This window comes from Cricetulus griseus (assembly GCF_003668045.3).
Source record: "Cricetulus griseus strain 17A/GY chromosome 1 unlocalized genomic scaffold, alternate assembly CriGri-PICRH-1.0 chr1_1, whole genome shotgun sequence".
NCBI classification, from domain to species: domain Eukaryota; kingdom Metazoa; phylum Chordata; class Mammalia; order Rodentia; family Cricetidae; genus Cricetulus; species Cricetulus griseus.
In genome coordinates, this window is record NW_023276807.1 from 3,146,747 (window position 1) to 3,173,543 (window position 26,797).

The 26,797-nt window shown below is 40.3% G+C and overlaps 1 protein-coding gene across 1 annotated transcript; it reads left to right on the forward strand.

Moving 5' to 3' along the window:
• Positions 1–2,179: 2,179 nt before the first annotated feature.
• LOC113838165 (casein kinase I-like) lies at positions 2,180–11,125 on the forward strand. The gene is given in 3 exon segments (XM_035452415.1): positions 2,180–3,370; positions 3,372–3,435; positions 10,746–11,125. Coding segments are annotated over 3 exon segments (1,635 nt in total).
• The last annotated feature ends 15,672 nt before the right edge of the window (positions 11,126–26,797 follow it).

Genomic DNA, 26,797 nt, shown 5'->3' on the forward strand with positions numbered 1-26,797 from the left:
TTGCTGATCTTGTGGTAGGCTGATTCCATTTTACTGAGAATCCTCATACTGATTTCCAAAGCAGCTGTTTGAGTTGGCACTCCCACCAGAAGTGGAGGAGTGTTCCCCTTTCTCCACGTCCTCTCCAGCATAAACTGTCATTGGTGTTTTTGATTTTAGCAATTCTGACAGGACCAAGATTGTATCTCAGAGTTCTTTTTCTTTGCAACATCCTTGGGATGGAGTTTTCCTTCCAGAATATTCTTTAGGGCTGGATTGGTGGATATGTATTGTTTAAATCTGGTTTTGTCATGGAATATCTTGTTTTCTCCCTCTATACTGATTGAAAGCTTTGCTGGTTATAGTAGTCTGGGCTGGCATCCATGGTCTCTTAGTTTGTGTAGAACAGCTGTCCAGGACCATCTAGCTTTCAGTTTTTTCCATGGAAAATCCAGGTGTAATTCTGATTGATTTATCTTTATATGTTACTTGACCTTTTTCCTTTGCTTATCTTAATATTCTTTCTTTATTCAGTATGTGTGGAGTTTTGGTTACTATGTGTGGAGGAGCCCATTTTTGTGATCCATTCTATTTGGTGTTCTGTGGGCATCTTGTATGCTCATTGGCCTCTCTTTCTTTAGATTGGGAAAGTTTTCTTCTTTGATTTGTTGAATATGTTTTCTGCACATTTGACTTGGTTTTCTTCACCTCCTCCTATACCTATCATTCTTAGTTTTGGTATTTTCACAGTGTCCCATATTTCCTGGATAATTTGTGTTAGGGATTTGTTGGACTTAAGATTTTCTTTGGTCGATGAGTCTATTTGTCCTAAAGTATCTTCAACACCTGAGATTTTCCCTTCCATCTCTTGTATTTTCTTGGTTATGATCGCATCTGTAGTTCCTGATCATTTACCCAGCTTTTCTATTTCCAGCATTCCCTCGATTTGTGTTTTCTCTATTGACTCTATTTCAGTTTTCAGGTCTTAAATTGTTTCCTTCATCGGTTTGATTGTATTATCTTGGCTTTCCTTAAGAGATTTGTTGATTTCTAGAATTTTTTGGGTTTTTTTCCTTCATATTTTTAATGGGTTTTCTCATATTCTCTCTGAGGCCCTCTATCATTTTCACAAATATGTTTTTAAGTTCATTCTCTTCTGCTTCATCTGTGTTGTGATGTTCAGGTAGTGCTGGTGTAGGGTCCCTAGACTCTAGTAGTTTCATCTGGGTTTTTCTGTTGTTGAATGAATTTTTATATTGTCTTCTTCCCATCCCTTCTTCCGGTGGGTGTAGAAGGACTCTCTTCCTCTCCTGGTGGGTATGGGTCAAGGTTCCCTTCTGGTAGGTGTAAAAGGGTCCAATACTCTGATGTCTCATCTCTTCCCATGGATGGAGGCTGAAATGATATTGGAGACTTGGAAGTTTCTGGGTGGGCTGGATCCCACTGAATTGGGAACCCCCATGAGCAGTTCCTGGGAATCAGGTTACCCCTATCTGGGCAGAGGAAGGGCTGCAAACAAGCCCAAGCTTATGTAGACCCTCAGGTGTTGGCAGGACTGGTATTGGGACATTGGCAGTCTCTGGCTGGGTGGATCCCGCTGATTTAGGAAACACTACTTCACTTTTTCCAGGATATCTTTGTGACTGATACTATGACTTTGGCAAAATCTCATATTCCTGCTTCCTCAAGACCCAGACGCTGGGCATTGGTGGCACACGCCTTTAATCCCAGCACTCAGGAGGCAGAGGCAGGCAGATCTCTGTGAGTTTCAGACCAGCCTGGTCTACAAGAGCTAATTCCAGGATAGGCTCCAAAGCTACACAGAGAAACCCTGTCTCAAAAAAAAAACAAAAAAAGATCTGCCTCCTCCTCTCCCTCCTGCTCCTGGGAAAGGGGATCCATCGCTTAAGGGTGGCTGAGAGAAGCACTCAGCCTCTCTAGGATAGGGGACCGCGCCTGCCCCGTTGGAACCAAGGAGCATGGCTAATACTGGTTACAAAGTGTCCTCCTATGCTTGAGACCTACAGACTATATGTTCTTCAAGAGCTAATCTAGTGTACATCTCCTGGAAGTACACTAGAAGCATAAATATGGTGCCAAAACTCATCATTCTCATACTCTGATTGCAGATAATTTGGACATACTTCTGTGTTGAAGACAACTGAGGTCACTCATTGTTCAGAGACTGTGGTGTAGGACCATGGACCATTCTAACAGGGAGAAAGATGACAGACAACGGACAACTCAAACCATGGCACAAAGGAATACACACTGTTCCAGACCATGTGGCACCTCAGCATCCTCTGGGGGTCTCATGGTGGGACCCAACTTCAGGGTTGGCAAGAAGATAGGATGTGGGAAATTTGGAGAGCTCAGATTAGGTAAAACCCTCTACACCAATGAATATGTAGCCATTAAAGTGGAACAAATAAAATCCCGTGGTCCACCACTTTATTTAGAGTACAGGTTTTATGAACAGCTTGGCAGTGCAGGTGAAGGCATCCCACAGGTATATTACTTTGGACCATGTGGGAAGTACAACGCCATGGTGCTGGAGCTCCTTGGCCCTAGCTTACAGGACTTATTTGACCTCTGTGACCGAACATTTACTTTGAAGACAGTGTTAATGATAGCCATCCAGTTGCTTTCTCGAATGGAGTATTTACACTCAAAGAATCTCATTTACAGAGATGTCAAACCAGAAAACTTCTTGATTGGCCAACAAGGCAATAAGAAAGAACATGTAATACATATAATAGATTTTGGACTGGCCAAGGAATACATTGATCCTGAAACTAAAAACCACATACCTTACGGAGAGCACAAAAGCTTAACTGGAACTGCACGATACATGTCTATCAACACACATCTGGGCAAAGAGCAAAGCCGGCGAGATGATTTGGAAGCCCTAGGCCATATGTTCATGTACTTCCTCCACGGCAGCCTGCCCTGGCAAGAACTCAAGGCTGATACATTAAAAGAGAGACATCAAAAAATTGGTGATTCCAAAAGAAATACTCCCATCCAAGTTCTCTGTGAGAACTTCCCAGAGGAGATGGCAACCTACCTTCGATATGTCAGGCGATTAGACTTCTTTGAAAAACCTGATTATGAGTATTTACGGACCCTCTTCACGGATCTGCTTGAACGGAAAGGCTACACCTTTGACTATGCCTATGATTGGGTTGGAAGGCCTATTCCTACTCCAGTAGGATCAGTTCATGTAGATTCTGGTGCATCTGTAATAACTCGAGAAAGCCACACACACAGGGATCTGCCATCACAACAACAGCCTCTTCGAAATCAGACTGCATCATCAGGGCGCCGAGGAGAGTGGGAAATCCAGCCCAGCTGGCAGACCAATACCTCATTCCTGGCGTCTCACTTGGCCCGCTGACCGCCATGGGGGTTCAGTACAGGTACCTACTGTCGTCCCTGTCCTTCTCAGCCTAGCGCGTAGAATGTTGGCTGGCTCTTGCAGTTTGGGTTCCTTTCAGATGGCTACTTACAGCAGGGTTGAGTTGCTTCTATTTAACTGATTGTGTCTGTGCCAATTTTCTAACCATGTGGACTTTGGTAAAGTCATTTTTTGAGATAATTGCTGCTTTTTGTTATTGACTAAGAAACATCTATGTGATTTCTATATTGAATTAGTCCACCCTACTATCTTGATCTACTCGGGATCTGAAAAATACCATCCAGGTAGAAGTGTGGTAGTATCTGAATTGTAAAGTCCTGAAACTTAAAATTGCAGCCTTCCAGTACTAGCGGTATGCCTGTGTAGCTCAATGCATGATGACAGATGATTTAGCACCTAATAGCCTGGCAGTATGGATTGGGGGATTTCCTGAGCAGGTATTCAAGAAGGTGAGCTGTTTCCTATTTTCTCTCTGGAATAAATTTGGTCTTAGAAATGTTTTCTTTTTTTGGTTTGGGCTAGCCTGAGGTTTTCTTCTCTGTTTGGTACCAGGTATATCTTCTATCTCTTCACTTTCCTTGTGTACAACTTTTAAATCCCAACCAGGAAAAAATTTCAGTTGAATATTTTTGTCATACTGATCACCTAGTTGATGTGTATAAATGAACTTCCTGCATGTAAAAAAACATTAATAGGCCTCAAAAAAAAAAACTCATAACCCAGACAACATAAAATATGTCTGCTCCTGGTTGAGGCCAATTTTTATTGTGAACGAAGGGATCTGCAGTGTGTTGCTAAGATGGAGGTGAAGTATCAAGGATTCTCATTAGTGACTTTCTTATCTACCTTTATGGAGGAAACCAGTTTATACTTTGTTTATGTGCTTATTTGCTTGCAGTCTCAGGGTAATACTGGCACAGGGATCAGTTTGGAGACATTCCTTTCCTCTCACTTTCAAGAAGTATTTTCTGTAACCTTGGTGTTTGTCTTGGGGTTTCTATTGTTGCAACAAAACACTCTGACCAACAAGAAAGTTCAGAAGGAAAGGTTTTTCAGCTTACTCTTCCAAGATTGCTGTTTGTCTCTAAAGGAAGTTATGACAGGAACTCAAACAGAGCAGGTTCCTTGAAGCAGGAGCTGATTTAGAACCCATGGAAGGGTGCGATCACCGGCTTCATCAGCCTATTTTAATGTAGAACCCAGGATAAAATTCCAAGTAGGTAGAGAACCACTCCCAATGAGCTGTGTCCTGCTACATTGATGACCTATTTGAAAATGCCTAACAGCTGTATCTCATGAAGCCATTGTCTCAACTGAGGTCTGTTCCTCTCTAAAGACTCTAGCTTGTGTCGGGTTGTGACACAAATCCCTCCAGTATGGTGTTCTTTCTTCTCCAAAGATTTGATAGATTCAGGGGATCCAGACAGCAGGGCTCATCCTTGTTTGGAGTCATTTTGTTAGCAGCCACGCTTGTTGCTTATGCCTCAGGTGTTGAAGTGTTTTTCTTTTATCAGATTTCAATTTTCACACATATCTAGGAAGTCCTTTCATACTTTGAAATGTCCTATGGTTTAATAGTTGAAACTTCCCTGAAAGACCCTCTGGATTTTAAGTTGTTTAGGACTTAACTTTTATTTCTACAAATTTAATTTGTATCCTGTGTCTCTTGATCACTTTTGGCCAGGGCTTTTCATCTTGATACATTCTTGACAATGACCTCCCCATGTCTACTTTGGACCCAGGCTTGTCCTTCGAATATACACATCAGTGATTCCAGTTTTGATATTTGCAATGATTTCTCATGTAGTGCTTTGAGGTTGGGTCTTCTAGTGTTTGGGTGTCATTGAATTACATCACATGTTTCTTTGGGCTATGTGGCATTTCATAGTAGACAATTCACAGCAGTAAACCTTCATCCTGAAATTCTTTTTGTTTTTGCTTCTAGCATTGTTTTCCCCAGGTATTGCCAACATAATAAAGTTTTTGAAATTGAAGAAAGCAACATGGTCGCCAGGTTGAAGAGGACATCATTGAAAATGATTTCATTATCTTAAAATCTCTACACTCTGGTTCCTTTGGGGATGTAAAAATATCCTATCCAGGGTCATAGTGACTACTAAAACAATTGGCTATACCTGCAAAGAGATTATGTCATCGCTAAGACACAAGCAACCAAATAAAAAAAAATCAATGACTTTCAATATTCTAAAACACAAGTTGAGCTGTGAGGACAGTCATCATCAAAATGAGAAGCCCTGCTTGATCAGCAGACCTGTTCGTGCTCTACCACCACTTCTCCCCTTGAAGAGGAAGGCCAGTGAACCAGCCTTTCCATCAATTATAGGGAAAAGTCACTTTCAGTAGGATGGTATGAAAGAGTGAGTAAAGAGTTCGTGAATCTAGATCATGGTCAATAAATGCTACTGCCTTGAACTGAAGCCCAGATCAGATGTAATATTTCCAGAAGGAGTCATTATGGCTAATGTCACAAACAGTGCCTTTGGGGACAGCTGTCAACAAGAATTCTGTGGACAGCCTTCCAGTAGATATCTCCTCATGGGAGTCAACCCTCAACTGAACACCCACCAGATTTCTAAACATGGACTTCTCCACAGAGCATCCTGCCATGAGGTCAACATGCCCAAAGAACAGGACAAGTTTGGACACACAACCTCTGGATACATCCCATTCAGGGCCTAGAACCTGATCATCAAGCAAATGTCCTTTGCACTGAGGGCACTGTGATTTGCTACTCCACAACCCATGGTGAGTGCTGGATAGACTTATAAGCTACAAAGAAAAGAGAGGACTGTGCAGTTAATAAAGACCCATATGCTTTGCCCACCTATATGTTCTCTTCCATTTTATTTTCTCTATACTATAATATATTAATAAATATCTTGTAGTTAATGTAAAATTACTGTCTCAGAGGGCACCTGCTTGGTTTCTCTACCCTATAGTCAAAGCCATACACAAACACACACTTGAATGCATGGACACATAACATCAAATTTTCAGAGCTTGCCAGCTATAAAACCATAAAGTCCCAGCCTTCCACATGTATATGCTTCAGGACCTGTTTAGTATCACATTATTTTACAATGAAGCCCCAGTTATACATATACATATTTGTCATGTCTTGCTGGGTATTCCCTTCCCTACTTCCAAAACAACACACTGCATCTATTCTAGCCTTTCCTAACTTCTCTCTCATTCTCTATGCACATGCACATACAAAGAACCAATGTTAGGTTACAGGATCCATTTGGCATGCCCTGCCTCATACAGAGAGGACCATATATACTTCCATACTCTGTCTCTGCTAGGTAGCCACTCTCCTCCAGAAAAATTGCACATATGCATACAAATCTACATATCAGGCCCTGGTACATAAACTTTCTCCATGAACTTAAAGACCACTTACATATATCCAATTAGTTTTTTACAACTTCTACATAACGCCTGCATGACCATGGTAGTCCCTGTATTCATACAGAGTAAGTGTCATGTTCTGCTATATTTTTCTCCAATTAAGCTCCACATGGTGAGCTAGGTGTCAGGTCATGCACAGAATACACTCTCCTACCTTCAAAGAACTACTATGGAAGAATAAGGTGTGTGTCATGTTCTACTGTGTATCCCCTCCTCAAGTGCTACGGCCCTCATACACAGATATGTTCCAGCTCCTGCTAGGTACCAATTTCCCTATAATGAAAATACAAACAAACAGATGCTAATTAGCACGCAGCATGCATACTTAATTATGGTTTCTACTGCTGAGAATATACACCAACTCTGCTTATAAAAAGAACTATTTATTTGAGTTGCATACAGCATTTTTTTCTTGTCAACTTGACTACATCTCTAATAAAATAAAACTCTGACATGAAGGGCACACATGTAAAGATTAGTTTTGATTCATTTGTGGTGGAGCAACATGAGGCAAATTTCCCTTCTATGAGGAAAAAGAGGTGTGAAGACAAACACCTTTAATCCAGATCTTGAGGCCAGATTATGGCCACACCTTTTTCTGGATTAGTTTATAAGCACTGAGAAGACGATGGCTGTTTGTTCATTTGCTGCTTGCCTGTGCCTTGATAGCAAGTGCATTCCTTCATTGGAATTACAGTCTCTTTCTTTGGTGTTCCTGCACATAGTGAAGATAAGGCAACCGATTGAACTTTAGGATGGAAAAACCCCTGGATTTTTGACTACAGATGGTAAGTCACTCCAATTATTTCCAGAAGGGTTTGACGATTGAATTATTGGATAAAACACCCTGTTACTATTGAGAACCATGACTAACACAGACACCAAGTCTCTGTAACATAAGAGAAAAACTCACGCTCAAATGCCTAACACTGTAGGACATTTCTCATTCAAACTTCCTTAGTGGTTTTGTTCACAGTATCACAGGCTGTTGAGCACTTGTCTTCCATTAGCTACTGCTTCAAAGAAAGCTGTGGAAAGCATAGGAGTGAAGCTTTTTTTTTTTTTTTTACTGGTTTCATGAAGTTTCTATAGAAACATAAAAAAGGAAGTCATAAGTAAAGACACATTCCAAACACATTTGTGGAAACATCAGATAGTTTGGTTACAGCAAATTGGGGGTGTCTCTGCTGTAGGTCCCTGATGCTTATTGTTTGTTTTGGATCTGTTTGTATATTTCAGAGTGTTTACTTACCAGCCACAAAGATATTAGGTCAAACACAGAGTATTCAATAAATGGCTATAAAGCAGCTAAAGACTGACTATGGACTTGCAATACTCCAACCTCTCCACAATCATTATAGTTCTAATCAGTATATGGGCAAGGCGGTCAGTCTTCCTTCCAGGAATTTTCATCCATGGTCATTACCAGGCACAGTCCCCTCTTTGTGTAACCAAACCAGTAACTGAATCTCCCAGTCATGGTAGTGCATGACTGTGATGCCAGCAACTCAGGAGACTTCAGTAGAGGGATCTCTTGCATTCCAGTAGTCTGTGGTACAGCCTGGACATCCTGAAACATCTGTTTGTTGCTGTTGTTTTTCTTAATTCCCCCTCCTAAAGGAATGTCTTAATAGACCAAGACCCACCCACCCAACATGCTCATTCAAATACAATCACCACTGTTTAGGGTAGGGAGCCGGACTTGCCAGCCAAACCCTGTAACAGGTAGGGACAGAGAGTTGCTGGGAGAACCCAGCAGCCAGGTAGCCAGGTCTGCTCTGATATATTAAATAGGCACATTGTGTGTTCTTTGTTTGAGACCTAACATTAATATGCGTAAGTAAGGCCATGTTTGGAAGTATTGACCGGAGTACTATTTTAGTGTATCTTTTTGGAGGGGGAGGGGAGAAATTCTACCTATAGCAGCCATTCATACAAATGAAGTCAACATCTACTAGGAGTGAAGCTTTCCAATCAAGTAGATTCAGTGTAGGAAGGTTGTTTCCCACTTTCTTGGTTTTCCATCCTGGGATTTATGTTTGGTTTTTCCTATTTATATTTACAATGTAAGTTTTTGTTCTAGGGTTAATACATGCCTTATTGTCTGTTTCTTAATAATAATCATCTAATATGTAATTTTGGAAATTAAGTCTCATATATCTCAGGATTCTTTTTCCCTCTATTAAAACCTATTTAATTATGTGTCACACATGCCCAATTTGATCATACCATTTCCATGCATGCCTATGCTCTACTTTGATCATATTTTCCAGCCCCATTTCACTCCTTCCAGCCTATCTCTGTGTATGAAACAATGACTTTAACAAAAGGTCAGTTTCCTGCTACCTGATGACCCAGACAATACAAAATATGTCTAATTTCAGTCTGTGGATCTGTTTTTATGTGGGAATCTATATCTAGTGGCTCACCAGTCACTGTGCTCAGTATGGTCTGTTCCCCAGACTCTCCTCTTATGCCATGCTAATGTTCAATTTGTTTACTCTGAAGTCTAGTCATGTGCCTGTGTGAGGCTATTATTATTATGAATGAATGGATCTGTAGTGTGTTGCTAAGATGGATGTGAAGTATCCAGACTCTCATTAAAGACTTTCTCACCTATGTTAATTCAGGGAAGGTGATTATAGTTTATAGTTGTACTTATTTGCTTGGAGTCTCAGAGTATTTCTGTCACAGGGAGCAGTTTGGAGACATTCCTTTCCTTTCCCTTTCAAGATTTATTTTCTATAACCTTGGTGTTCGTCTTAGCGTTTCTTTTGCTGCCTGAAAACACCATGACCAAACATAATGTTCAGAAGGAAATGTTTATTCAGCTTACACTTCCAAGACTCTTGTTTACTTCTATAGAAAATCAGGACAGGAACTCATACAGAGCTGGTTCTGAGGCAGGAGCTGATGCAGAGGCCATGGAAAGGGGCTAATTAATGGCATGATCATTTTAGTGTAGAGCACAGGACCAAAATTCCAAGTAGACAGAACAAAACTCACCTTTCCTGGCCACTTCTTCATTGATTACTACTTGAAAAAGTGCCTGAGAGCTCTATCTCATGGAGGCATTTCCTCAACTGTGGTCCATTCCACTCTGATGATGCTAGCTTGTGTTAGGTTGGCACACAAATGCCTCCAAAGTTTTGATAGATTCAGGTAATCTACTAGGCCTGGGCTCTACCTTGGTTACAGCCATGTTCTTGCCAGCCACAATTGTTGATTATGACTCATGTGTTTAAGTGAGTTTTTTTTATCTGTTTTAATATTCACACAGGACTAGGAATTCCTTTCATATTTTCAAATTTACTATGGTTTGGATGGTTGAAACATCCCTGAAAGAGCCTCTAGGTTCCAATTTGGTTAAGAATTCACCTTTCTTTTCCTATTATTTATTTTATGTACTGTGTCTATTGATCAGTACTGGCCAGGGTTTTATTTTTTGATACATTCTTGACATTGACCTCATCAATGTTTCCTTGTCCTTTTCATGTACATAACAGTGATTCCAGCTTTGATCGTTGAAATGATATCTCATCTAGTGTTTTGAGCTTATGTTCTTCTGGTATTTGGATGTCATTGAAGGCTTTCCATAGGTTTTTTGGGCTATCTCAGATTACATGTTAGAGAGTTCATAGCACTAAATGCCCATCCTAAAATTACTTTAATTTTTGTTTCCAGCTTTGTTTTCCCCAGGAATTGCCAACAAGATAAAGAGGTTGAAATTGAGGCAAACATCATAGCCAGCCCCTTGGAAGAAGACATTCTTGAAAATGATTTTAGAATCTTGAAATCCCTAGGCTGTGGTTCATTTGGGGAGGTGAAGCTTGCCTGCCACCTTCCTACAAATACAGAAGTTGCTATCAAGGTGGTTGAGAAAAATCACAAACCTTTGGCTGACCTATCTCTGAAGCAGAGATCCTTCAGCCTTTGGAACACAGAAACACAGTTCGATTTTTCCATGTCATGGACACACTAAAATTGATTTATGTGGTTATGGAGTATGTTGCAGGAAAAGATCTGGCAACGATCCTCAATGGCAAAGGCTATCTAAAGGAGGATGAAGGTGGACCAATATTCCTACAGGTTGTGTCAGCAGTGCACTTTCTACACAAAAGACACATTGCATATTGTGATATTGAACTGGAGAACATTCTTGTCGATAGAGCTGGAGACATCAAGCTTTGTGACTTTGGAATGGCAATTCAGCTCAAAGAGAGGAAGATGTTGAAGAAAGTCTGTGGCACTTTGTTCTATATGGCTCCAGAGATCTTGGCAAGGAAAACCCTATGATAGGTTGGCTGTTGACATGTAGAGCGTGGGAGTGGTCCTATATGTACTGGTCACAGGACAATTTCCTTATGTAGCATCCACAATTCAACATAAGCACAGACTCATTACCAACACACAGTATCCCATTTCCTACCACACCTGTCAAAGGCCTGTCTCGAAATCATTGTACAGTTACTCATGAAACCCAGGCAACAAAGGATAACAATTTGTCAGCTCCTGGAAAGAATATGTCTGGGTGAAATTAAACATCATGGAGAACCTATGAGTAAAGAAATCCTCCCCAGTGTCATAGAGACTATGTGCAGCATTGGCTATACCTGTGAAGAGATTGTGTCATCCCTTAGACACTGGCAACCAAATAATAAAATAACAGCAACTTTCAATATTTTGAAACACAAATTTAGCCATGGGGACAGTCATCAGCCAAATGGGAAACTGTAGTTAAACAGCATCCATGTAGGTCCTCTTCACTCCCTTATCCACTTGAAGAGGGCAGCCAATGAACCAGCATTTCCAACCTTTAGACAAGCTGGGAAGGGTGACGTTAGGGAGGATGGTGAGGAAGGAAGAGGCAAGAGATGCCAAAGCTGCAACATGCTTATCAAATACTCCTGCTTGGGTCTGATGTCCAGTTCAGATGAAGAAGTTCCTGAAGGAAGTGTCCTGAAGGCTAACGTTATTCACCGTGTGACTGGGGACATTCAAATAAATGTGAATTCTGTGGACAGACTGCCTGGTGATCTCTAATGTGAATCAATCCTGGATGGAACAGCTACCAGTATTCTCAACAGAGCAACCATCCTTGCAACCCACCATGCACAATGCCCAGCTCTGGATTGGACCCACAACCTGTGGATTCAGGCCATTCAGGGCCTGGAACATGATAAGGAAATGAATTTCCCATGCCCTCAGAGCACTGTGCTTAGTTTCTGAAGCAATTCATGGTGAGTCCTCCACCCTCCTGTAAGCACAAAAAAAGAGAACAATATAGTCCATAAGAGACAGCTTGGATTTGACCACCAAGATGTTCTCCTCCACTGTATTTTGACTATGTTATTTTAAAAAATAACCCTTTGATAAGGACAAGAATCTATAAGAAGACCCCCATCTATGATTCCTAGTAATAGTGGAGATGAAACCTGAACTGGCCTACCCTTGTAATCAGATTGATGAATACCCCAACAATCATCACAGATCCATCATCCTGTAATTGATAGAACCAGATGCAGAGATCCTCACTAAGCTCCATGCCAAGCTCCAGGATCCAGTCTAAGAGCGGGTAGGGGATGTATGAGCCACGTAGTTCAACATCATGAAGGAGGAATCTACACACACAGCTGAACTAAGCTAGTGGAAACTCATGAACACTAGACCAAGAGGTTTTCACATGCCACAGGTCCAAACTAGGCCATCTGTATGTGGAAAACTGTTGTGAAAGTTGAACTACCTGAGGATCCCTGGTAGTAGGACCAGGATCTAAGACTGATAGATGAGCTAGCTTGTTGGAGCCCATTCCCTATGGTGGGATGGCATGCTCAGCCTTAATGCAGGGGTTGGGGGCTTGGTACCACCCCATCTTAATGTGCTAGACTTTCTTGACTCCTCATGGCAGTCCTTACCTTTGAGGAGCAGTGGACTCAGGAAGTCAAGTGGGTGAGGTAATGTGGGGGCAGGAGGGAAAACTGATTTGGAATGTATAATAAAAATTAAAACAATAAACATGTTATAAAAATGTAGCATTGTCTGACAATGTCTTAATAACGATCTTCAGCATGAGTTCCTATATCTACCTTTCACCTGGCATCATCTCTGCCATCCTACTGATAAACAAGCACTATGAGTCTCCACAGCTGAACTTTATGCAGCACATACCTGAGCCAAGAAATGCCAAACCAGAGCTGCTCAGGGACAACTGAGTCTGTGGGATTGCTCACAGACCTGAATTCCCTGGGATCAAACACACACAGATACTCAAGGCCCCAGTCCCAGTCCTGCCTCCATCCATAAGAAGAGGAGAGACATCAGAGAACTGGATCTGTTTGCATCTACCAGAAGGGAACCTTGGTTCCATACCCACCAGGAGAGGAAGAGACTCCTTCTATACCAACAGGAAGAAAGGATGGGAAGAAGACAATATAAAAATACATTCAACAACAGACAATATAAACATTACAACACCAGAATCTAGGGAAACTACACCAGCAAGACCTGAACATCACAATACAGATGAAGCAGAATAGAATGCCCTTTAAAACATCTTCATGAACATGATAGACGTTATCAAAGAGGATATGAGAAAATCCCTTAAGAAATGGAAGAAGAAAACAAACCAAAAATACAAGAAATCAATAAATCTTGTAAGGAAATAGTTCAAGAACCAAAAACTGATATAGAGACAATAAAGAAAGCAAAATCTGAGGGAATTCTGTAAATAGAAAAGCTGGGTAAATGATCAGGAACTAAAAATACAAGCATAAACAACAGAACTCAAGAGATGGAAGAGAGAAGCTCAAGAGTTGAAGATACACTAGGAGAAATAGACTCATCGACAAAGAAAATCTTAAGTCCAAGATATCACTAATCCAAAATATCCAGAAAATATGGGACACCGTGAAAAGAGAAAACCTAAGAATGATAGCTATAGAAGAAGGTGAAGAAACACAACTCAAAGCTGCAGAAAACATATTCAACAAAATCATAAAAGGAAAGTTTCCCAATCTAAACAAAGACATGTCAATGAAAGTACAAGACACCTACAGAACACCAATAGAGTAGACTGCAAAAAAGGTCTCCTCCCACATAATAATCAAAACCCCAACCATACAGAATAAAGAAAGAATATGAAGAGCAGCCAAGGAAAAAGTTCAAGTAACATATAAAGGCAAACCTATCAGAATTACACCTGAATTTTCCATGGAAACTCTGAAAGCCAAAACATTTTGGACAGATATTCTACATACACTAAGAGACCATGGATGCCAGCCCAGACTTCTATAGCCAGCAAAGCTTTCAATAAATACAGAGGTAGAATACAAGATATTCCATGACACAATCAGATTAAAACAACAAATATCCACCAATAAAGCACACAGAATGTTCTGGAAGGAAAGCTACAAGCCAAGGAAGTTCACAACAACCAGAAAAATATAGGCACTAGATAATCGAGTCTACCAACAGCCAAAAGAAACATGGGGTGGAAATCCACACACCACTCCTAAATCCTAACCAAACAAAAATGAACAATTAATGGTCATTAATATCCCTCAATATTAATGGTCTTAAATTACCTATAAAAAGACACAGGGTAGCAGAATAGATAAGAAGACACAATCCATCCTTTTGCTGCATACAACAAATACACCTAAATTTCAAAGAGAGACAGTACCTAAGAGTTAAGGGTAAGGAAAAGATTTTCCAATCAAATGAACCCAAGAAACAAGCTGGGGTAGCAATCCTAATATCCAACAATTTAGACTTGAAGCTAAAATCAATTAAAAGAGTTGGAGGAGGTCCACTCCTACACATCACAGGAGAAATCCATCAGGACGAAATCTTAATTCTGAACATATATGCCCCAAATACAGAGGCATCAATGTTCATATAAGAAACTTCACTAAAACTCAAATCACACATAAAACCTCACACAGTTATAGTGGGAGATTACAACCCACTACTCTCACCAGTAGACAGGAACACCAGACAGAAACTCAACAAAGAAAAAAAGGAACTAATAGAAGTCATGGCCCAATTTGGTTTAACATACATCCATAACACATTCCATTTAAATATGAAAGAATATAACTTCTTCTCAGCACCACATGGAGCCTTCTCTAAAATCGACACATACTGAGAAAAACAGCAAACATCAGTAGGTACAAAAAACTTAAAATAACCACTGTATCTTATCAGACCACCATGCTTTAAAGTTGGAATACAACAACATCACAAATTGCAGAAAACTTACGAACTGATGGAAATTGAATAACACACAATTGCACCATTCCTGGCTTGAGGAAGAAATAAAGACATTAAATATTTCCTAGAATACAATGAGAATGTGGACACAACATACCCAAACATATGGGAAACTTTGCAGGCAGTGCTAAGAGAAAAGTTCATAGCACTAAGTGACCACATAAAGAAACTGGAGAATAGTCACATTAGAGAATTAACAGCATAACTGAAAGCTCCCTTAAACAAAGAAGTCAACACACCCCGGAGGTATAGATGGCAGGAAATAAACTGAGGGCTGAAATCAATAAAGTGGAAAGTAGGAGAACAATACAAAGAATAAATATAATGAAGAGTTGGTTCTTTGAGAAAATCTAGAATATAGACAAACCTGTATCCAAACTTACCAAACCGAAGAGAGTGAACATGCAAATTAATAAAATCAGGAATGAAAATGGGGACATAACAAGAGATACAGTAGAAATCCTGAGAGTCATCCAAAAACCTGTATTCCTCATAACTCGAAAATCTAATGGAAATAGACAATTTTCTGGATACATTTCACTTACCAAAATTAAATCAAGAACAGATAAGCAATTAAAATTGACCTATAACTTCTAGTGAAATTGAAGCATTCATCAAAATTCTCTTTCCCCAAAAAGCCAAGCGCCAGATGTCTTCAATGCAGAATTCTACCAGACATTCAAGGAATTGCTAAAAGCAATTCTCCTCTAAGTATTCCACACAATAGAAGCAGAAGGGCCATAGCCAAACTCCTATTACTAAGATTCAATATCGGTGGTACCCAAGCCACACAAGACACAACTAAGGAAGAAACTACAGACCAATATCCTTCATGAATATTGATGCAAAAATATTCAATAAAATACTGGCAAATCCAATCCAATCGTGGGAGAGACCGCTGGAATCTGCTGCATCACTATGGTAAGCTAGAAACCTAGTGCAATAGAAACTCCCAGGATTCTGCGTGGGTGAACCTAGCTAAGACACTGAACAATGGGGATATTGAGCCTGAACTAGTAATCTTCTGCTACTTGGCTAGACTTTTACTGGGCAGATTCAGACACCAAACCAGCCAGGAAGCCTTCAACCTACAATTTTTCCTGCTTACAAGGCATGTTGTGGGAAAGGTGACACCAAAATTGTGAGACTGGCTACCAATGACTGTTCCTGCTTGAGAACCATATCATGAGAGTGAACCCACCCCTGACACTGCCTGGAGGGCCAAGAATGAGATGCTGAATACATAGGTCATAGACCTTCAATAGAGACAAACACAACTGGAAAATGTGAATGAAATGATTCCAAATGATATTCTGCTAATCTCATATACTGGAGCCTAGCAAAATTGTCATCATAGAGTCTTCAACCAACAACTGATGGAAACTGATGGAGAGGCCCACAGTCACAAATTAGAACTATGGCGTCCTGCAGAACACAGGGAAGAAGAATCATAGCAGCCTTAGAGGTCTAGGACAATGGAAGAAAATCCACAAAATGAAATATCCAGGTCCCAAAGTGGCTGGCAGAGAATGAACTCAAAACCAGAGAGCCTGCATGTGATTGGCCTAGGCCCTCTGCATATATGTTACACTTGTGTATCCTGGTCTTCACTTTGGACACCTGACCCTGGGAACAGGGGCTGTTTCTGATTCCGTTGACTGTTTTGGGACCATTTCCTCCTACCAGGTTGCCTGGGCCAGCCTTAATAGGAGAAGAGGTGCCTTGTCTCAATGAAACTTAGTATTCCAGATCTGGCTGATATCCATGGGATGCCTGCCATTTTCTGAAGAGAAATGCAGAAGTGTATGGGGGAGCATGGAGGGGACTGAAAGGAGATGGGAATCTGTGATGTGGATGTTAAAACAAGTAAATAAACACACGTATACTCATGCATCACACACATAAAAGCACACAAACATGACTTGGTTTCAGGTCCTGTTAGGCATCCTTCACTTATTGGCAAGCACTGCCTATACACTGACACACATATGACCGTATGTGGTGCCCTATGATTTCTTTCACTCTGAGCAAAAAAAAAAAAAAAAAATCCTTCTAACTAAATACCATGTGGTAACTCCTATGGTAAAAAGGCCCATCCATACCTGTGTGTCAGGCCACCCTCAGTAACAACTCCCCTAAAGCAAAGCTCCATATACACACATGTCTAGGTGAAACAGTATGTTAGGTATACTCTCCATTATTGCCCATGCCACACATAATATATGCATGTAGAGATAATGTTAGGTCATGCTGGATGCTCTGTACCTTACAACCCAAATCCACAGAAACACACAGACACCCACATGCAGAGGAATACCTGCCAGGTCCTGCATTTCCCCCCCGTACATCAGGGCAAACTCTCCAAACACATGCATAGGTAGGTGTCAGGTTCAACTAGGTATCCTCTTCCCTTGTTCAAATCAACACCAAGGGTTAAGTGTTAGACCCTGCTTTTATTCCAATTTTGAATGGCCAATTGGATTACACCATTACCATGCATGCCTTACTGTGCTTTGATGATATTCTCCTGCACAATTTCATCCTTCCAGCATATCTTTGTGAATGGTACTATGACTTCAGCAAAAGCTCAGTTTCCTGCTTCCTCATGACCTAAAAACATAAAAGATGTCTGATTTCTGTTTGTGGACCTGCTTTGTGTCATTTAAAACTATATGCAGTCTTGCTAATTTCATGATAACACCAGAGTTCACTAGTCACTGTGCTTATTATTGTCTCTTCCCTAGACTCTCTTTATATGCTAAAGTTCAATTTGTTTACTTTGAAGTATTTGCTGTCTCAGGGTGAGGTCATTTTTATTTTGAATGAAGTGATCTGTAGTGTGTTGCTGAAATGGATGTATCAAAGACTCTCATTAATGACATTCTCATCTAAGTTTATGGAGGAAAGCAGTTTATATTTCATTTATGTGCTTATTTGCTTGCAGTCTCAGGGTAATACTGGCACAGGGATCAGTTTGGAGACATTCCTTTCCTCTCTCTTTCAGGAAGTATTTTCTGTAACCTGGTGTTTCTCTTAGGGTTTCTATTGTTGAAACAAAACACTCTGACCAACAAGAAAGTTCAGAAGGAAAGGGTTTTTCAGCTTACTCTTCCAAGATTGCTGTTTGTCTCTAAAGGAAGTCATGACAGGAACTCAAACAGAGCATGTTCTTTGAGGCAGGAGCTGACACAGAAACCATGAAAGGGTGCTGATTCCTGGCTTCATCAGCCTATTTTAGTGTAGAACCCAGCATCAAAGTAGGTAGAGAACCACTCCCAATGGGCTGTGTCCTGCTACATTGATGACCTATTTGAAAATGCCTAACAGCTGTACCTCATGAAGCCATTGTCTCAACTGAGGTCTGTTCCTCTCTAAAGACTCTAGCTTGTGTCGGGTTGTGACACAAATCCCTCCAGTATGGTGTTTTTTCTTCTCCAAAGATTTGATAGACTCAGGGGATCCAAGACAGCAGGGCTCATCCTTGTTTGGAGTCCTTTTGTTACCAGCCACACTTGTTGCTTATGCCTCAGGTGTTGAAGTGTTTTACTTTTATCGGATTTCAATTTTCACACATATCTGGGAAGTCCTTTCATACTTTGAAATCTCCTATGGTTCAATAGTTAAAACCTCCAAGAAAGACCCTCTGGATTGTAAGTGATTTAGGATTTAACCATTTATTTCTACGAATTTAACTTACATCCTTGTCTCTTGATCATTTGGCCAGGATTTTTCATCTTGATACATTCATGACAATGACCTCCTCATGGCTTCTTTTTCCCCAGGATTGTCCTTTCCATGTACACACAGTGATTCCAGTTTTGATATTCGCAATGATTTCTCCTGTAGTGCTTTGAGGTTGGACTTCTAGTGTTTGGATGTCATTGAGCTACATCAATTGTTTCTTTGGGCTATGTTTAATTTCATACTAGACAATTCACAGCAGAAATCCTCCATCTTGAAATTGATTTCACTTTTTTTCTAGCATTGATTTTCCCAGGAATTGCCAACAAGATAAATTGCTTGCAATGCATGTGAGCATCATGTTCAGTCCATTTGAAGAGGACATCATTGAAACAGATTTCATAATCTTAAAATCTCTGGGATTTGGTACATTTGGGGAGGTGAAGCTTGCCTCCCAGATCCCTTCAAATACACGTGTCACTGTCAAGATACTGGAGAAAAATCACAATGCTGTGGTTGCCATCAACTGTGAAGTAGAGTTCCTTCAGTCTTTGGAACACAGGAACATAGTTCAAGGTTTTCATGTCATTGACACACTGAAAATGACTTATGTGGTCATGGAGTATATTACATGAAAGGACTTGGAGAGGTTCCTTAGGGACATTGGATATCTAAAGGAGGAGAAAGCTAGACCAATATTCCAATAGGTCATGACAGCAGTACACTTTCTCCACCAAAGACACATTGAACATCCAAACATTAAATTGGAAAAGATCCTTTTTGACAGAGGTGGAAATGTCAGGCTTTGTGACTCTGGAATAGCAATTCAGGTCAAAGAGGAGCAGATGTTGAAGAGGATCTGTGGCTCCTTGTATTATATGGCTCCAGAAAACTTGGCAAGGAAAACCTATGATGGGCTGGCAGTTGACATGTGCAGCTTGGGAGTGGTCCTATATGTACTGGTAACAGGACAATATCCATATTTTGAAAACAAAGCTCATGCTTTGTACAGGCTCCTCACCAGCAAAAAGTTTACCATTCCCTACCAACTGTCAAAACCCTATCATATCGTCATTGCTCAATTACTATAGGTCAACCCCCTGCACAGGATAACAATATGTCAGCTCCTGGAAAGAAAATGGCTGAGCCATAATGAAGAGCATGCAGAACCTGCAAGTAAAGAAATCCTTGACAGGGTCAAGGTGACTATGAAAACAATTGGCTATACCTGTGAAGAGATTATGTCATCACTAAGACACGGGCAACCAAATAATAAAATGACAGCAACTTTCAATATTCTGAAATAAAAATTGAGCTGTGAAGACAGTCATCATCAAAATGAGAAGCCTTGGTTGATCAGTAGACCTGTTGGTGCTCTACCACCACTTCTCCCCTTGAAGAGGAGAGCCAGTGAACCAGCCTTTCCATCAATTATAGAAACAGGGAAGAGTCGCTTTTAGTAGGGTGGTGTGAAAGAAAAAGGAAGGAGATGCTGAATTGATACCATGGTCAATAAATGCTACTGCCTTGAACTGAAGCCCAGATCTGATGAAATATTCCCAGAAGGAGGTGTCCTTATGGCTAATGTCAAAAAACTGTGCCTCTGGGGACATTGCTGTCAACATGATTTCTGTGGACAACCTGCCAGGTGATCTCTCCTCATGGGAGTCAACCCTGGATGTAACACCCACCGGTTTTCTGAATAAGGACTTCTCCACAGAGCAACCATCCATGGCATCAACATGCCCAAAGACCAGTACCGGTTTGAACACACAGCCTCTGGATACATCCCATTCAAAGCCTACAACCTGATAAACATAAAATGTCCTATGCACTGAGGTCACTTCACAGCTCCTCCACAACCCCATGGTGAGTGCTGAATACTCTTGTAAGCTACAAAGAAAAGAGAGGACTGTGCAATTAATAAGACACCCATTTGCTTTGCCCAGACAGATATTCTCTTCAATTGTATGTTGTCTATAATATATTAATAAATATCCCATACTTAATGTAAAAGGTACCACTCAGAGGGCACCTGCTTGGTTTCTCTCCCCTATAGTCAAAGTCACACACAAACACTTGAATACATGGACACATACATCATATTTTCAGAGTTTGCCAGCTGTAACACCATAAAGTCCCAGCCTTCCACATGTATATGCTTCAGGACCTGTTTTTTATCACATTCTTTTACCATGAAGCACCACTTATACATATATGTATTTGTCATGTCTTGCTAGCTATTCCCTTCCCTACATCCAAAGCAACACACTGCATCTATTCTAGCCTCTCCTAACTGCTCTCTCATTCTCTACAAACACACACAGACACACACACAAACACTCATAAACTCACTAAAACCCTCACACAAAATGATAGGTGAGAAGACACATTAGTCATGCCCTACCTTACAGAGAGAGTACCATATATACTTTGGTTACTGTGCCTGTTAGGTAGCCTCTTTTTCAAGTAAATGCATTCAAATCTACATTTAAGGCTCTGCTACATGACGCTTCTCCATCAACTTAAAGCCGACTTACATATATTAAATTAGCTGTTACAACCTTCCACATAACATCTGTTTTACGTTATAGTTTCTGAATTCATACAGAGCAAGTGTCAAGTCCTTCTATATTTTGCTCCCGTTAAGCTCCACATACACATGGATGACTAAGTGTTAGGGCCTGCACTGGAGTCCCTCTCCTACATCCAAAAACCTACCATGGCACAATAAGGTAGATGTCAGGTCCTAATGTGTATCTATTTCTCAAGAGCTGCAAACCTCATAACGAGATATGTTCCAGCTCCTACTAGGTACCAACTTTTCTATAACAAAAACACATATGAAGAGATGCTAATTAACATACAGCTTGCTACCTTAATTATGATTTCTACTGCCAAGAAGATACACCATTACTGCTTGAAAGGAAACCATTTAATTGGATGGTTTACAGGACCAGATGTTTAGTCTAGTATCATCATGCCAAGACCTGGTGGCATGAGGACAGACAAGGTGCTGAAGAAGGAGCTGAGAGTAGGTAAGTGTCACATCTACATCCTGCATCCACTGGAAGTAGTTAGACACTGAGCATGCCATAAGCACATATGTGACATAAAAGCCACATCCATAATGACACACTTCCTCCAACATGAGCACACTTACTCCAACAAAGCCATGCATCTGCTACTAATTGTGGTATTGTACGCAATGCTAGGTTCACATACAGAGATTCATGCAATGGCTTCTATATGCCATCATTCGTGGATACCCCTAACATAACTGTCCTAAGTGGCTTTCCTCAGTTGGGGAGGGAGAATCCATAATGCCTGTTTTTTTTTCCAACTGTGGACACTTAAGCCACTAGTCTGTAGCAGAAGCCAACAATTTCTACTATTTGCTGAGGCTGGAACATGATCGTCTTTTCAAATTACTTCTTATCCAGCTTCCTGTTTTCCATAGTTTAGTTCACTGTCTGTACTTGGAAGTTCTGTAATTTACTCAGTAGATAGGGCTTGCATAAAACTCACAGTTACACCAGCCTCTGCTTTACTAGAATTGGGATTGAATGTGTACAACATTACAGCAAGTTCTAAGATTTTAACTCCTATTCACAACTTGAAACTTAACTGGGTGGGTCTTGCCCTTGGGTGACCACTCCCTTTATCCAAAGCCTTAATGTTTTTATCTTCTTAAATAGAGGTTTTAACTCCAGTTTACTTACTGGTGCTCTTGATCTACATAAATTCTTTTCCAGCAAGTATTTTTCTTGCTCAGATTGCTCCTTTTCATCACAAATTGTCATTAGACTTTTGACTGATATTGGCATGGCTGAGTCAATACTAGACTGTTCTGAGATTTCTTTTGCCAAGGGATTACTCCTAATCCCCACAGTTTAGTCTCAGGTAGAATCTTCAGTCAAGAGCAAACGGCATGCATGGTCCTCACCAAAATATCATCAGAATTATCTCTAGGCCACATATTCATATTCTTCTTCTCTGAAACCTCTTGATCCAGGCATCACACAGATTAAATCAAACTCAGCACCACTGTCTTTCTTGCTTCTCCTAGTATGGCCCATAAGCAGCACTTAAAAGTTTTCAAGTGCTAGGTCTATATTCTTTCAAGCAAATGCAGGATCTGGCTCTCATATCAAGGTCAATAGTAGCCCGGAACTCATCGGCACAAGAAGTGTTTCTAAATACAACACTATTAGTACACACACATACATCAAGAATTAACAAATTGAACCTCATGCAACTGAGAAGTCTTATCCCAGCAAAGGACATGGTTATTCGGACAATTTGGATACTATAGATTGGTTCAAGCTTTTCCCTAACTACAGATACAACAAAAGGATAATATTCACAATATACAAAGAATTCAATAACTAGATATCAAAAAAACAATATACCACCAAATGAGGAACACCCTCAACTGAGAATTTTCAAGAGGAAACACAAATGAATGTGAAATACTAAAGGAAATGTTCTGCAGTCCTGCATGATTAGTGGATACTCAGATGTAACTATGGGAGCCTCTTAAAGAAAATAAATGAGAAACGAACACCTGTTTACTTCAGTCCTGGCTTGTCTCAGTCTGTCATGGTTACTGAAGTATGTTAAGACATGAGGAATTGTTGAAAACTCAGTCAGTCAAAATGTTCCTTTTTACATGGAAATGATAGGTCACTGGCCACAGATTGTTCTCTCCTGATTTTCTATTTAAAATGTTTTATACATCCATACATGTAAGACTGCATGCCAGTGCGTGCGTGTGTGTGTGTGTGTGTGTGTGTGTGTGTGTGTGTGTGTGTGTATTTTGCACATACAGGAGCATGTGTGAGTGTGTGAGTGAGGACACATACATGCATTCTTATGTATGAGTGAGAATATGCTTGCTTACATGTTTTTGACTTGCATGAGTGTATGTTGTACCATGTGCAGACAGGAGGCTCAGTTGTCCTTATCCTCTGCAATGTGTCATGGGAAGGAACACAGTGCAATGGGGCATGCGGGTACATCATTCTCTCAGTGCATGAAACTTCCATGCAAATAGAGCTAATAGAGCATGGTATCTACATGGCAATATCAGCCAGGAGATGCCCCAGGATCCATTGTGCTGTCTCTGCCTCATACTGTCTTTGAATTAGGCATGAGGCTAACTCCTGAATAAACTGCTAAACTCTAGAATTGTATGAGGATACATGAGGATCCTCTCTGGACTTGGCCTTGGACCTGGTACAGCATCAGGAAAATGCATATTTCACTATGACCTTCCTTGCAAATCAAATCCAAAACACATAAAAAGATCATTCACCATGATCAAGTAGGCTTCATCCCAAAGGTGGATGGATGTTTCAATACACATAAATCAATAGATGTGACCTGTGAAAGACACAATCACATGATCTTCTCATTAGGTGCAGAAAAGACCTTTGACAGCATCCAACCCTCTTCATGGTAAAAGTAATGAAGAGATTAAGGATACAGGGGACATACATAAACAGATTAAAGACAGGTTACAGCAAGCCCAAAACCAACAACAACATAAATGGAGAGACATTCAAAACAAGTCTATTAAAATCAGTAACAAGGTTTTCTACTCTGGCCATACCTCTTCAATATAGTAGGTTACAAAGTATCTTCATTTGTAGATGATATAAGTATACAAAACTGACTCTACAAATTCCACTAGGAAACTACTACAGGTAATAAACACTTTCAACAAAGAATCTGTATATAAATTAACTTTAAAACTTCGATAGCCCTCTTATTTAAAATTGAAACGCCAACTGAGAAAATAAAGTGAGGGAAATAGTACCATTTACAACAGCCTCAAATAATATAAAGTATCTTGGGGTAAAACTAACCAAGCCAGTGAAAGGCGTGTATGATAAACAAAACAAACCTTAAAGACATTGAAGATATCAGAAGATGGATGCTCTTCCAAGCTCATGGATCAGTAGGAAAAACTGGTCATCCTACCAAAAGCAATCTGCAAATTCAATACAACTCCCACCAAAAGTCCAAAAGTCAAAAAAAAATTTTCACAGATCTTAAAAGGATAATTTTCAGCTTTATATGGAAGCACGGAATATCTAGCATTGCTGAAAGAATCCTGAATAATAAAATAACTGTGAGAGATACCACTATTTTTTATTTTAAGTTCTATTACAGAGTTAGTCATAAAAGCTGCATGGTATGGCCCCCAAAATATGCTAATCAATGTAATCAAATTGAAGGCAAAGACATAGAGCCACACGCCTATAGACACCCAATTATTGATAAAGATACCAGAAACACACTCTAGAAATTAGACAGCAGCTTTAGCTCACAGTACTAGTGAAACTGGATGGCTTTGGGCAATGGTGGCACAGGCCTTTAATTTAAGCACTCAGGAGGCAGAGGCAGGCGGATCTCTGTGAGTTCAAGGCCAGACTGGTCTCTAGAGAGAGTGCCAGGATAGGCTCCAAAGCTACACAGAGAAACCCTGTCTCGAAAAGTCAACAAACAAAAAAAAATGAAAGAAAGAAACCAGAAATACACTCTAGAAATTAGACAGCAACTTTAGGAAACCATACTCATCAAGCTGGATCGTTTTGGGCAGTGGTGGCACACGCCTTTAATCTCAGCATTCAAGAGGGCAGAGCAGGTCTGTATGAGTTAGAGGTCAACCTGGTCGACAAAGCAAGTTCCATGACAGCTTCCAAAGCTACACAGAGAAACCCTTCTTGAAAAAAAAACAAAAACAAAAACAAAAACAAAAACAAAAACAAACTGGATGGCTGAATGTAGAGAATACAAATAAGTCCATATTTATCAACATGCACAAAACACAACTTGAAATAGATAAAACAAAAACAAAACATAAAACCTGGTCCACAGAACCTGATAGAAGAGAAAATGGAGACTAGCCTGGAATCACGGGCACAGGAAAACTTTCTGAATAAAACACCCTTAGCACACAGACTAAGATCAACAATGAATGAACTGGGCCTCGTGAAACTGAGAAGTGTCAGCATAGCAAAGGACACTGTCAATCAAAGTGTCAGCCTACAGAATGGGATAAGGTTTTCCCTAACTTCATATAAAATAGAGGGATGATTTTCACCATATATACAGAACTCAATAACTAGATATGAACCAAAACAATAATCTACCTAAAAATTGGGTACAAGCTAAACAAGGGATTTTCAAAAAAAAAGGAAACTCAAATGAATTGAAAATTAAATTAAATTAAGCAATTAAAAATAGTTATGAAGTCCTGCAAGTCTGGTGGAAGCCCCAAGTTGGCTGACCAACTCTGGTGCCATTAGGACCTAGATCCAGTGATGAGTTGGTCCTGCAGAACCAAAGGTCCTCCCTAAATAGGAAAGCCCTACTTCCATCTGCCAACCCCAATTTTGGGACTGTTGTGGCTTCTGTCAGCACTGCTTGCCCTGATGAGAGACCCATGGAATCGGGTTGGGGGTAGGAGAGGGGCAGTGCTGCTATCTGCAGGCTCCAAGACGAATAAAGTTAGAGCCTAGCAAGTCTTGGTCTACAACAAGGGAACAGAGGTGGCTGGCTGCCTGGAACTCACAGGGAATATTCCACACTCTCCCCAACCCTGCTTAGACATTAGATGACCCTGACTCTGGACAAAATCAAGATAGCCAAGATGAATCCAGGTGAAGGTCCAGTATTTATGGTCAAAATAAATGAGAAAAATATGAGGTGTTAGCTCACACCTTTAACCCAACATTCTGTAAGCAGGGGCACATAGATCTCTGTGAGTTCAAGTCCAACCTGGATTACAAATGGAGATCCAGGATAACAGATCTGAAACACAGGGAAATCCTTTTTGGAAAAACCAAAGGACAAAAACAAACAAAAACAAAACCAGTCCAATGACTAATTGCATTGAATATTTTTATGTAAATCTCATTGGGCAGAATAATATACTGTGTAACACACTGCACTTTTCCAATGTCATTAAGAGAGAAGGAATGAAGAAGGTTAGACTCCTTGGCCTCA